The sequence below is a fragment of the Sceloporus occidentalis genome, unplaced genomic scaffold (genome assembly GCF_023333645.1).
Source record: "Sceloporus occidentalis isolate IW3139 unplaced genomic scaffold, rSceOcc1.0.p SCAF_59, whole genome shotgun sequence".
Classification (NCBI taxonomy): Eukaryota; Metazoa; Chordata; class Lepidosauria; order Squamata; family Phrynosomatidae; genus Sceloporus; species Sceloporus occidentalis.
In genome coordinates, this window is record NW_028317039.1 from 1,599,319 (window position 1) to 1,614,277 (window position 14,959).

The window sequence follows — 14,959 nt, forward strand, 5'->3', positions numbered from 1 at the left end:
GTGGGAAGACACGTGGATCCCGTATCTGCTCCTTTGAATGATATCCTTGGATTCCTCACTATGCTCTTTGAAGAAGGGAAAGCATATCGTACAGTGAATGTGTTTAGGTCGGCTATTTCGGCTGGCCATGTTCCTTTTGAGGGTGTTCCCATTGGGCGTCACCCATTTGTTTGTCGTCTTCTTAAGGGTATTCGTTTTTCTCGTCCTCCTGCTTCACGCTATACGTCCTTCCGGGATGTTACTCTGGTCTTGGATTTCTTGGATCAGTGGGGTCCTGATGAGGATTTATCTTTGCAGCAGTTGTCGGCTAAATTGGTTACTTTATTTTGTTTGATCTCGTGCAAGCGGGTTTCCGATGTTAGGGCATTGGATATCACTGCTCGTTCCTTCGTGCCGGAGGGTGTACGGTTTGATATTTCTCGCCGTACCAAGACTTCTATTTCGTCAGTTTTTTATCCGGCTTTTCCTGATCGTCCCCGGCTTTGTCCTGTGAGGTGTCTCCATGCTTATGAGGATCGTACCGCTTCTCTTAGGGGTGTCGATGTTGCTCCTTTGTTCCTATCGTTTCGTTCACCTCATCTTCCTGTTTCTACTGTCTCTCTCGCTCGCTGGGTCAAGTGGTTACTGGCTCAGGCTGGTGTAGATGTCTCCGTTTTCGCACTTCATTCTGTCCGAGGTGCTATGGCTTCTAAAGCTTTCTCTTTAGGGTGTCGTTTGGAGGATATTATGAAGGCGGCTGACTGGTCATCTGAATCTACATTCCGTAATTTTTATTTTCGGCCCGTTCAACATTTTGCTTTACGTGTAGTTCATCAGCTTTGAACTAGCATAATACGAAGCCTCCGTGTCTTAATAAAATTACCAGATTTTACTATTTCATGACATAAAGTCATGATTTTATTAATGACACGGAGGCGAGTATTATTCCCTCCCTCCCATTCCCTCGTGTTTTTCCAGGGGTTTATGTGGTATCTCTCATGAGGTAAGTCTATTGTTTGACGGTGGTGATTTCTTTCTAATGATGTGTATTGTTTCCTTTATTGCAGTGTGTTATTATTAGTATTTTACATTTCTGCATTTGTTTCATTCTTTTTAGACCTGGATTGTGTTTCGGGCCTGTTTTACCGTATGTTTTTCCATTTTTCAGCCTGAAGCATCGGTATGGAGTTTTCTTCTGTTCCTGTTTTGCGGTTGTTGAGGAGTTGTTCGTGTTTTTCGTCTTCGGGATCTTCGGTTCCAGCAAGAAAGAGGAGGATTATGGGACTGGGCGTGATGATATTGGAGGCGCTATCTGCTTATTGGCTGATGCTATGTGGTTTTTTTGTTTATATCTCTTTGCTGCTGTTGGGAATTAAAGAAAGAGTAAAGCATAATACTCGCCTCCGTGTCATTAATAAAATCATGACTTTACGTCATGAAATAGTAAAATCTGGTAATTGTTACAATTAAACCTCTCAATTTCATACCAAAGAGGATGAACATTATTCGCGAAACGCCAAGCCAGCATGTGAGCAATCCTTGAGGCACTGTAAAGGTTACGTAGATTGGGATAGCCTAAACCGCCCTGATCTGAGGTCTTTTTCAGAAGTTCAGTAGGGAATCTAACCTTTTTAGCAGCCTAGACGAAGCGAGAGAAAAATCTATCATATTGAAGTAGAAGAAGGTTAGAAACTGTAAATGGAATCATTCTGAACAAATATAATATTTTAGGAACAATATCAGCTTTCGAGATATTAACACGGCCTAACCAACAGACCTCAATCCTACCCCATTTTATTAATAGTGACTTAAGATCGTGTAGAAGTTTTTCATGATTTATCGTGGAAACTAATGTAAGTTTTGGATTTATCTTAATTATTAGTAAATATTAATTCACGCATAAACTATTTTTTCATATTTAATAAAAACTATGATTGATTGAGAAAAATGCATTTTTGTTTTTATTTGCCAGCCTGTCCCCCAGTTATGCATGTCACGGAGCTGGATAGTCAGACCAACTACCTCCGCTAACTTGAAGGATATCGCCATGTTTTATGAAACCAAGTAATTCAAGTTCAGTAATGCCCCACGTGCATAGGCTTGGTATGGTTATAGGACATTACAGGGTCTAGCTTGGAATATGTCTATTTTTTCCACATATTGATTTATTGGGACGATATATAATTTAAGACTCTTTTGAAGTTGTTCAAAGAAATCCAAGAAACCTATATCTAACAGCATATTTGCATGTTTTCTGCATCTGTTCTTACACCTTCAAAGTCAGTGGTAATAACAGATATTTTCACAAAAATGGAAGGCTTATTAAAACAAAGATAAAGATTTTTTTTTTAGCTTTTGTCATGTGGTACTTCTTAAAGCAGGTCCCTATACAGAGACTAGGCTGAGAGGGACAGTCAGGACAATGGTAGATGACGTCCGTTTGATTTCCACTTTGGTGGCATACCTGGCATTTATAAAAGGGAAATTGAAACTGTGAAAATCTCTGAAATTAACTGTAATAGCATTTTTGAAAACAAAAAATATTTTGTTATTGGTAATATGAAAATGGTAGACTGCCCTTTTTATATATACCGTATTTGCTCAATTATAAAGACAAGGTTTTTTTCAGAGCAAATGCTCTGAAAAATAAAATTCGTCTTACAATCGAGGTCGTCTTATAATAAGACCTCAAATAGAGGTCCGACTAAGAGACTAAGATCCAGATTCCCCGCAGCGCTGCAGGTGACCTGGATCCTCCTGCCTGGTAACCTTAGCTGCTGTCGGCACTTCCACTGGGGCTTCTATCACCGAGCGCCAGCGAAAGCGCGAGCAGCAGCGGAAGTTGTTGATGGGCATTGCGCATATCTTCCCCGGCTGCCAGAGAGGAGAATTCCCTGCAGCGCTGCAGGAATTCTCTTCTCTGGCAGCCAGCGAACATCTGCTCGATGGAAGCAGACAACCCACACTACTGCTGGCACTTCCGCCGGGGCTTCTATGACGGATCACATGACCTTCTGGTGCTCAGTCATAGAAGACCCGGTGGAACTAACGCCGGCCTCCACCCGCTGCCCCCACTAGACACCAGGGAGTCAGAAGCACTAGTAAGTCAGGGAGAGTGTTATATTGGGGGCATAATGCTTTTCTGGAGCAGAAAGTGCCCAGAAGAGAGTGGCAAATAGGAGGGTATAAGGCATATCAGGGAGGAAGAATGGCATATATAGGGGGGGTATAAGGCATTTCTGGGGGCAGATGTGCATAACTGGGGGGCAGGTTGGCAAATAAAAGGAAACACAAAAATATTTTTCTCAATCATAGCTTTTATTAAATATGAAAAATAGTTTACATGAATTCATATTTACTAGTAAAACCTATTTCCTATAGAGTCATCTTATTTTCAGGCTTTTTTTCCTAAATTAATATTCAGATTTTGGGGGGTCTTCTTATAATCAGGGTTTTCTTATAATCAAGCAAATGGGGTATTTATGTATTTAATTTTTCTCTCATTATGAGGTATGACTGCATTAACATATCTGCATGATCAACCTGTGTATCTCATTCATCTTATGTATTCTTTTACACAAGCAGATTGTCTGATGACCCTGGATCTGCCACAGACTTCAACGGACTATAGACAATAGGCAGGCTTCTTGTTCTGCTTCTATTTTGGCTTCTTGTTAGTGAAATGCAGCCAACTCTTTTTATTTATTTTTTAAAGCATTCCCCACGCTATGGTCCTCATACTAATAAATGTGCAATGCCTGTGTGTATCCTGTTGCAATTTATGGAAGCACATTTTGAAAAGTTTTATGACACATATGATCAAGGTGTCTATTTTACAGAATTCTGCTCTAGGGAGCTGTCACTACATTTTGAATTGATCTTGCCCAGAATCCATCAGCAGCATATCAGCAGCAGCAAAGCACTCCCAGAAATGTTTTGAGAAATCCTTAACAGTAACTCATAAGAAGCCTCTGCAATGATCAAAAATAGATACCAGGAAATGACATGCCCTCATAGGAACTCAAAACAAAATGAAACATAACCTGACGTCAGTAGCATTTTTTTTACTTGTCTTCCCTCTCTAGAATCTCTGAAGCCATGATCTGTGTTGTATTAATATTTGTAAGTTTAAGCACATTTTAACTGCACATATGCACGCTAATTAAATATATTCATAGGAGTCTGCAGGGAGTGAGTAAGAGGGGACACTCCCCTCACCCTCAGGAAATTTTCACCTATCACCCCCCCCCCCAAAAAAAAACAAAAAAACAAAAGAAGACTGGGGAATTATGAGTAATTCAATTGTTTATCCAATCAAGCTGGGATAGGTTCTGGTCAACCTGCACAACAGCTGGGATAAAAGTATTTCAAGCTCTCCTGTTCTCTAATTTCACTTAAAAAAGGCTTCAGCAGAGTCTTGCAATTCAGCTTACTATCGGAGAGCAGCCACACTGAGAGCCTAGATGTCACCTGACATCGCTGCACATCCCTCTCTTGTACATCACAGCAGAGCTGGATTCCTGCACAAAGCTAGCCTGAGCATGATTTACAAATAAAATAGACAATTTGTGTCAGTTTGTGTACTGTACAGGGGAAGTTACCAAAGCATCAACCATGATGATCAACAACATTGACAATCCCGGCATTCTATATAATTCTGATGATTCCATGTGCCTCTGGAATGTACGGGGCACATTTTGGGGGTTCTTTTGACAGCAACAGACTGTATTGTTTGAGCAGGGCCCTCCTCACCTGTTTCTGTAAGTAATTTTTTTTATGTTATATACTTGTGACAGGAGGCCCTGTATTCTGAATGGGTACTCCCGCCAACGCAGCTCCATTGCAGTGGCATCACCCTTCTCTCTACAACGCTGGTTCTGTCTGGGGCTGAGGGGTTAACCGCTGGTTTCTCTGCAAAAGGAAGTGCAGTTGGCTAGCCGTAGCTTAGTACATGCACTGAATATGCTGTCCTGTAAAGGACAGAGAGTTATTACAGCAGCCCACCCCAAGCCTTAGACAGAATCAATGTTGAGGTGAACACAGGACAGTTTTATTGAAAACACACCAGTAAACATACACCTGGGGTTCTCTGGCTGAAACCAGCTGGATATCAGATCATGGTGCAAATACTGGCCATGGGGGTCCTCACCTGGTGGAGAGTAACATACCACACACAAAACCCCCTCCTAAAATGCAGGTGCCCCAAATCCATGTCTGAGCTCCAAAGTCTTTAGAGTCTCTGGTAATTGGGGAAACAAGACACTCTGTACCAGGGGGAAGAAGTAGTCTCAAGGGATCCCTTGTACCCACCTCCACAAAAACAGAACCCCTTCCAAGACCAGGGCCCACGGTCTGTAGGGAGGAGGCTGGCCCGCAAGGCCCCTCCAGGAGCCAAGGGCACAGAGGCTTCCGCGACAATACTACATGTTATGTCCTGTCTACCCATTGTACAGCGCTACTTTTTATGATAGCGCTATATAAAACAATAATAAATTGGGTGAACGGTTTAGTAATTGGGCAACTGACTACGAAGCTGTTTTATGGCCAGTTGTGGGCTGTTTCCTCATAATTTCATTAGCAATTAAGCAGTTTGCCACTCTGCCTCCCTGATATGCCTTATACCTCCCCCTATAAGCCACTATGCCCCCTAGATATGCCTTATACCCCCTATATGCCACTCTGCTCCACCCCAGACTTACCAATGCATCACCAGACTTGTCCCCGCTGCTTCAGAGTCCCTGGTGTCTACTGGGGGCAGCGGGTGAACATCTGCGCGATGCGCATAGACAACCTTCTTGTAGTCAGACCTCTATTTGAAGTATGATTATAGGATGACCTCGAATATATTCTACACAATTCATTTAAAGGATATGTTAATGTATAACTATTAAAAAGCTGTTTTACAGATACGTCAAGATATCCAATTAAAATTCAGCTAGAATAGTCATTTATACAATTAACAATTTCTACATTTCTAAGTCACCCCATATATATATATATATAACCACCTGCCTAATATTGTGTCAGCCCGTCCTGGGGTGAGTGTTTGGTGTTGCTGAATGCCTCCTGATCGAGGCATTTCAGCGACACCATTGAAGTTTAAGAGGTGATCGCCGCTGCCATACAGTGTATGGCAGACGTTGACGCCCCGGGAGAGGCCAGACACACCCCCTCATGCCGATCACGGTGTTGCTGAATGCCTCGATGTCGAGGCATTACAGCAACACCGTTTGGGTGCAGAAAGCTAACGTTGATCGCTTTCTGCACCCGTTTAAAGTCATGACGGTCCTGGCACCTGTCGTTTACATTTTTCTAGCAAGATGAGCAGTCCAACATGTCTTGACTCTTAAGCTCATATAAAATGAAAAAGTACCTAAACGGTAAAGGAAAACACAAAAGAGGAAAACTAAAAAAAAATAAAAAGGACAAGTGGAGATGTTCCATATAATACATCAAAATGTCATGATAACGCAAACTACTTAGACATTTAATCTATTTATGAAAAAGATACAGCAATTAACAACACAAACAGAAAATCACAGTAAGATCATACTTAATACTGCCCCATGAGACAAACCCTCTCATGGGGCAGTATTAAGTATGATCTTACTCCAATAGCAGGAGCCCATAAACAAACCCCAAGAAAGGAAACTCAAGCTAGTTAACCACACAAATGCATTGTGTTACACCCACATCCTATAGCCATCCAAAATGTCGAAAAATGTAATGTATGGCAGGAATAAAAAGGAATTTCCATCATCTGGCAAGCGCCAACTTGGTGGCTGTAAACGTAAGAATTATGAGTTTTCTTTGTCCCGCTGTCAGGGGAGAAGGAAAAAATGCAAAAGAATCAAACTACAAACTCAATCACATTGGCAAATGTATCTCATTTTTTAACGGAAGGTTGCTAAACTCAATAATCTTGTCCAACTTTGTAAATGCATGTAATAAATGGCAAATTGGTCTGCAAACCCCTGGGATCCAATACTTTGGAGACCTTTTCATCTACTATAAATTGTGGCCTGGATGTCAGCTTATGGGCAAGCCTTATAACCATTCAAAAAAAATAACACTAAACAACCCCTTGTCCACTTGTACACCTGTACATACAGGATGTATTACACGGACGATTAGGATGTCTATCAACAGCCAGGACTCATTTCTGTCCGCAGAAGCCAGCATTGCTGGCTTCCCGCCAACTAATCATGTATAATGGTGCTCCCCACGAGTGTGTTACAATTTACTTTCATACTGGGGCTCTTCCACGCCGTTCCTGTCACCAGCCCACTCCTGCTGTCCATGCCATGGCGATACATCCTGGTTCCCCTACAAAGACGCAGGTTTCTCAGGAGGTGTGGCTATGCAAGAGTGGCGTTCTTGTCGCCATGTTGACGTGCCCTAATTACCCTACACAATTGATGCCAGCCTCTCAGGAGGATGACGTTAGCAGAGGGCACCAAACCTGAAGAAAAAAAAAAGCAAGCTGCTCAGTTTATATGATGCTTAGCTGCTTTTAACTCAGTGTCAGCCAGTTGACCCTTCCAAGTAGGCATCTGACACCCTGTCTATGGTTTTGCGATTCACTAAAATATATATTTTGGTCCTGAACTGGCTACGTTCTGACTTCAATTTTTCTCCAGTGATTCAGCTCCAGTTTTCTTATCACTTCAGCTGGTCCTTCACCTATCCTGCTCAATAGGATCCTACCTACTGAACTGTTACAGAGCCCCGGTACACCATCATTCAAGGAACGCCCAATCGCGGGGTTGGGCATTCCCTTTGGTAGGTGTCACTGCAGACTAGGGCTGGAACTAATGCCCTACACCACCCTGAAATTCATTATACTCCCTGATTCACCACTCTGCCTCCCCCAGATATGCCACTCTGAAATTCATTATACCCCCATACACCACTGTAACTCCCCCATAAACCACTCCCTCCATACACCACTCTGCCTCCTCCCCCCTCCCATACACCACTCTGCCTCTCCCCCCCTCCCATACACCACTCTGCCTCTCTCCCCGACTCCCTGGTGTCTTGGGGGGGTGAACCTCCGTTGCTGGCTGTCACTTTCACTGGAGCTTCATAGCCCCAGGGGAAGTGAAGGGGAGTAGTAGAGGTTGTCTGTGTCCATTGCGCAGACACCCACCAGCTGACAGAGAGGATGATCCTCTGCAGGAGACCTGGATTCTCTTCTCTGTCAGCCGGTGGGGGTCTGCACGATGTGCACAGACAGCCTCCGTTACTCCTCTTCACTTCCGCTTGGGCTTCTACGATGGACCTACGATGAAGGTCATGTGATGCTGGCACTGCATCGTAGAAGCCCAAGCGGAAGTGGAGGGGAGAGGAGTTTTTCAGAGCATTTGCTCTGAAAAAAACTCTTTATAATCGATAAAATCGATTTGACTAATCGATAATGAAAATCGTTGACAATGATTTTCAATATCGATTATTATCGATTTTATCGATTAGTTGTTGCAAGTCATTTGATTTGCATTGACTCTGCTGGGTTCCTGTTCTCCCGGCTAGTATAAGAGATGCTGCCAAAGCACTGGTAAGCCATTTTTTTCTGGAACTTTGCCGATAATGCCCTGGTTAAAGGTCTGATTATAAGACGACCTTGATTATAAGACAAGGGGTATTGTTTAGAGCATTTGCTCTGAAAAAAACCTTGTCCTATAATCGAGCAAATACGGTGTAAAACGGCAGGCTAGGCGCAAAAGAATATTCTTGCCCGGGGTGTCACTTGGTCTAAGACCGCCCCTGGGCTTGACAAATCCCAGTAGCCATGGCGACTGATAATTTTGTCCTGGCGCGTAGGTTTTTGTGAGCCAAACCGGTGGCCGAAACACATCTTCGGCAAAATGCCGAAATAAAAAAAAAAGGCGGAAAATAATCCCCGCAGGGGCCGCACTGCTTAACTGTGTGTTGCTCCTAATGTGCAAGCAGCGTCTCTTGTGCTGGCCACAGGAAGCAGGAAACGAAAGGAGTCACATGAGTGCTCTGTTCCTCCTCCCAGTGGGCAGGACAAGAGAAGTTCGTGCAGAGAGACAGAGATAGAAGCAGCAGGGCCCCTATGGAAGTCTGCATGTGAGAGATCTGCAGTGCAGGTAAGGGGTGAAGGAGGGTGTATGAATGAGTATATGAATGAGTGTGTGTGATAGCATGGTTGTGTAAGTGGGGGGAGGAACATGGCACATGGGGCTCTAAGTGATATGCAGCATCAATACACAAGGGGGGGCAGCAAGCCAGGTTTCAGCATGTACTCCTATCATGCCAACTCAGCCAGTACATGCTGGAACCTGGGTATGTCTGGGCAGGACTGTGATTGGTGTTAACAATCAATAACTCAAGATTGAGTGCTGGGGCAAAGTGTGAGTGCTGGGGCAAAGTGTGAGTGCTGGGGCAAAGTGTGAGTGCTGGGGCAAAGTGTGAGTGCTGGGGCAAAGGGTGAGTGCTGGGGCAAAGGGTGAGCGCTGGGGCAAAGGGTGAGCGCTGGGGCAAAGGGTGAGCGCTGGGGCAAAGGGTGAGCGCTGGGGCAAAGGGTGAGCGCTGGGGCAAAGGGTGAGTGCTGGGGCAAAGTGCAGGGCAAAGTGTGAGTGCTGGGCAAAGTGTGAGACTGAGGGCTGGGGCAAAGTGTGAGGGCTGGGACAAAGTGTGAGGGCTGGGGCAAAGTGTGAGGGCTGGGGCAAAGTGTGAGTGCTGGGGCAAAGTGTGAGGGCTGGGGCAAAGTGTGAGGGCTGGGGCAAAGTGTGAGGGCTGGGGCAAAGTGTGAGACTGAGGGCTGGGGCAAAGTGTGAGACTGAGGGCTGGGACAAAGTGTGAGACTGAGGGCTGGGACAAAGTGTGAGACTGAGGGCTGGGACAAAGTGTGAGACTGAGGGCTGGGGCAAAGTGTGAGACTGAGGGCTGGGGCAAAGTGTGAGACTGAGGGCTGGGGCAAAGTGTGAGACTGAGGGCTGGGGCAAAGTGTGAGACTGAGGGCTGGGGCAAAGTGTGAGACTGAGTGCTGGGGCAAAGTGTGAGACTGAGTGCTGGGGCAAAGTGTGAGACTGAGTGCTGGGGCAAAGTGTGAGACTGAGTGCTGGGGCAAAGTGTGAGACTGAGTGCTGGGGCAAAGTGTGAGACTGAGTGCTGGGGCAAAGTGTGGGTGCAGGGCAAAGTGCTGGGGCAAAGTGTGGGCGCAGGGCAAAGTGCTGGGGCAAAGTGTGGGTGCAGGGCAAAGTGCTGGGGCAAAGTGTGGGTGCTGGGGCAAAGTGTGGGTGCTGGGGCAAAGTGTGGGTGCTGGGGCAAAAAAAAGTCCTGGCTGCTAACTTTTTTAGCTGGCTCCTAGATTTAAAACAAATTTGTCAAGCCCTGCAGTACACCACCCCTCCATGGTATTGTTTTCATGCCACGTTTGCCTGCTTGAAGCAGCCAATCAGTGATAGGAAAGTGTGCCTATTAACATTAATTGGAGTGCTTTCTACTTATGTACGTGGTGGGTCTCAGAACTCCTGGAACCCGAGCCAGTGTTGAAGCTGGCTGGTGGAGACTATAGCGAGCATGCACAAAAAACATGATCATTTAAATGGGACACTCCCTCCCTTAAGCAGTGCGGTACATATGATGGCTAGAGTACCCCTGTAAGTAAGACTAGTTTGACCACACTGTGCTAATCTGTCCAGGCCAACACCGAGTCTGTTTTATTTTTCTTAGGCATCATAAAGATTGTTCTGCGAACAGACATGTAGTGAGATCCTACTTATTCTCAAGTCTTGCATAATGGTAATTATATTAGCCCTGAACCTAACAGTAGAAAATCAGATAACTACTTTGTTATAAGACAACACTTAACCACTTTTATGTATTGCTGGATTTACAACTAATTAGCAACATAATTCAGGAAACCAATACACATGTTTCTGACATGCACAATTGCTTATAGTGTGTTCAATTTAAGCAGGAAATAGTTAACAGAAGATTTTCTTTCTCCTTGTGTGTCATGTTGAACTGAGCAGCAAGAAAGCAAATAGAAGTATGAACATAATAATGGTAATCAGAAAAATAACAGTTTGCTTCCAGCCTCAGCAGATGTAATCTCCGGGGGATCCAAGAAAGTATAGAAGCTGTAAGGATCAGGGTGGTAGATTGGGGAGGCAGAGGGGTTTGTGACACAGAAATACACCTCCACATAATCTGCTATCACTTTCTATTCCTAGATGCAATAAAAACAACCTTGTAGCACTTTGCTGGAACTTGCCCAATCATTTTTAGATCATGGATAAATCCATTGGGCCTGATTTTTTGCCAGTAACACATTGAAAAGTTGGAGAATTTACTTTAACGTTTCATGTTACAAACCGTAAACAAATATGCTATCGTTGCCACTATTTTTCATTACTTTGAAACCAACTATTTACAAAATATCTACAAAGGCAAAAAAAATTCACATCTGATTCATTCACCATCACGGTTTTAACTGGATTTAAAAATACTTAACCTGCACGCACAGCAGGACAGTAATACTCATTAATGATGGAATGCCTACTGAGTACTGTAGGAAATGTTCAGCAGCCTCTGCAGGGCATACTTGAAGAGTTTAAATTATCTGTTGCCTGTAAGATCTGTTAGATATGTCAGGCAATTACAATGGTGGACACTAAAAAAAAGCTCAATGTTGTTTTCAATATACTTACATGATGTGTATATAATTCCACATTGTGAAACATAATGCAATATCCCCAAAGCTGATTTTGCATAGGCAGATGTCAGGTAAATTACTTTTGGAAGATTGCACAATTATCTAATGTACAAATGTCTGTATTGTTTTTGTTTTGCTTAAGCAAAGTGTCAATGTATCAGTCTGTATTTAACGCATGTAACCACTTATAGTTCAAGTGGCATTAACATTTAATGAATTTTGCTGTTAACAGAACAAGCAGGGTTTACGCATCATTTGTCAACTCGTGTCAGGCAAGTGATATTCACTGTTGAACTTATGTCTGCTGGGCAGGTAACAATACGTGCTGCAATGTGGAGTGAAACTCAATATTGCCCTTGTTCTACATGACCACTGCCAATCGCAAAGGATGGCATGTTGCCAAGTGTTTGGCATCCAATGGTGCTACGCAGTAATGAGCGTGTAGTGATAGCCTGAGCTTTACGAGCATTTCCCTGAATTCGTTTTGGGATTATTATACTATACCCAACTATATTCAGCGCTACAATGCTACTTAGATTTAACTGTTAAGTGTTATCTTAGAACTGTATCATGTGGCAGAAGTTGCTTGCTTTAAAACAACGAGCACTCAATGCCATACAGAGAGGAGCCAGTACTCACCTTGATGATGCTGCTCCTCCGGGGTGCTGCCTTCGCCGCCTCCATCAAATTGACCTCGGTGACCCCGCTTCTTCGTTCCCTGCCCCGGCCATTCTCCGGGTACAGCTCGCACCACCCTTCTTGCCCCTCTGCCATGGCACTCACTGTCCCGCAGCGTTCATCCCCGATGACCTGGTACAAAAAGCTGGTGCTCTGGTTAGCCGGTTACAAGAAAGGGGGGCATGAGATCGAACAGACGAACAACACTATGTTACTGTTACTGTTGCGTTGCGTTGCGTTGCGTTGTGTTGTGTTGTGTTGTGTTAAGGGAGGCAAATAAAGTGACACTACGGCCCTGTGTGTGCAATACAGATCTCACAGACCGCCGCATGAGGGAGCCGGGAACAGCTGGGTGAAAACAGGAGGAGTGGAAGAATATCATTGGTTAATCCGCTACGAAACGGCGCGCTAATTGGGCGTCCCGATCCAGAATGTTATAGGTCTACTGCACTGCTGCCATCTGATTGGCGAATTAGCTGTAACGGGAGTTTCCGATATGTAACAGTTCCATGTGCAGGGGAGGTGGGGATGCTGTGATGAGAAGGTTCTTGCGTTCGCTGGAGGTGTGCATGAGGTACTTATAGGACTTGTTGATAGCTGTGTATGTCATTTTGCACACCCTTTCCATCAGGTTAAAGTCCTCATTTTACACAAACTGTAGTAGACAATTTCGCAGTTTAAACCCACGTTATTGTGAGTGTTACTATTAGGGCGTGCTCATATACACTCCGACCGCCACAGCGCCACAACCATACTTATTCTGTGGTAAGTGTATATGAGCACGCCCTAACAGTAACACTCACAATAACGTGAGTACTCACTCACATATCTAATTCTTCACTGTAGTAAAAAAAATCATTTTAACCCATTAAGAACAAAACTTTTTTTTATTTTTTACCCTTTGCGACAGTGGCTGTATTAACATTTTGCAGTGTTTGTGTTTTGCTTTCATTTTCTTTTTATTTGATGTAACAAAATTATATATACATACAAATTATTTTTTTCAGGACAAGGAGGACTTTTAGATACCATTATGTTGATCATATCATCTAATTTAGTATAAAATATACAGTGGATATAAAAAGTCTACACACCCCTACTAAAATGCCAGGTTCTTGTGATTTTAAAGAATGAAACAAAGATAAATCATGTCAGAACTTTTTTCACCTTTAATGTGACCTATAACGTGAACAATTCAATTGCATAACAAGCTGAAATCTTTGAGGGAAAAATTTTTGTTTTGGTACACACCCTTAAACTAATACTTTGTTGAAGCACCTTTTGATTTTATTACAGCAATCAGTCTTTTTGGGTAGGAGTCTATTAGCATGGCACATCTTGACGTGGCAATATCTGTCAAATTGCGAGGACGTTTCCTGTGCACACCCCTCTTCAGATCACCCCACAGATGTTCAATTGGATTCAGGTCTGGGCTCTGGCTGGGCCATTCCAAAATGTTAATCTTCTGGTGAAGCCATGCTTTTGTGGATTTGGATCAGTGGTGGGATTCAATTTTTTTAGTAACCACTTCTGAGATTTCGTACTAAAAAATAAAAACCTCACACACACTCAGGCAGTCTCTCTCTCACACACACACTCAGGCAGTCTCTCACACACTCAGGCAGTCTCTCTCACACACACACTCACACACTCAGGCAGTCTCTCTCACACACACACACTCAGGCAGTCTCTCACACACACACACACTCAGTCAGTCTCTCTCTCACACACACACACACACTCAGGCAGTCTCTCTCTCACACACACACACACACACTCAGGCAGTCTCTCTCACACACGCAGAGACTCAGACAGTCTCTCACACACACAGAGACTCAGACAGTCTCTCACGCACACAGAGACTCGGGCAATCTCTCAGACACACAGAGACTCAGGCAATCTCTCACACACACACAGAGACTCGGGCAATCTCTCTCTCTCACACACACACAGACTCGGGCAATCTCTCACACACACACACACAGAGACTCGGGCAATCTCTCACACACACACAGAGACTCGGGCAATCTCACACACACAGAGACTCAGGCAATCTCTCACACACACAGAGACTCAGGCAGTCTCACAGACACAGAGACTCAGGCAGTCTCACAGACACAGAGACTCAGGCAGTCTCATAGACACACAGACTCAGGCAGTCTCACAGACACACAGACTCAGGCAGTCTCACAGACTCAGGCAGTCTCACAGACACACACACACAGACTCAGGCAGCCTCACACACACACACAGACTCAGGCAGCCTCACACACACACACAGACTCAGGCAGTCTCACACACACACACACAGACTCAGGCAGTCACACACACACACACACACACACGCAGACTCAGGCAGCCTCACACACACACACACACAGACTCAGGCAGTCTCACACACAGACTCAGGCAGCCTCACACACACACACAGACTCAGGCAGCCTCACACACACAGACTCAGGCAATCTCTCTCACACACACACACACACACAGAGACTCGGGCAATCTCACACACACAGAGACTCAGGCAATCTCTCACACACACACAGAGACTCAGGCAGTCTCACAGACACAGAGACTCAGGCAGTCTCACAGACACAGAGACTCAGGCAGTCTCAC

At 44.4% G+C, this 14,959-nt stretch overlaps 1 protein-coding gene across 1 annotated transcript in view; it reads right to left on the bottom strand.

The window, feature by feature from the left end:
- LOC149287531 (inactive phospholipase C-like protein 1) overlaps window positions 1-12,346 on the bottom strand; it is a 174,914-nt gene extending 162,568 nt beyond the window's left edge. Inside the window, exon 1 of the mRNA XM_089492690.1 lies at window positions 12,302-12,346. Within this exon, the coding sequence (XP_089348816.1) occupies window positions 12,302-12,346 (45 nt within the window). The remainder of the gene's footprint in view (window positions 1-12,301) is intronic.
- Window positions 12,347-14,959: the final 2,613 nt, after the last annotated feature.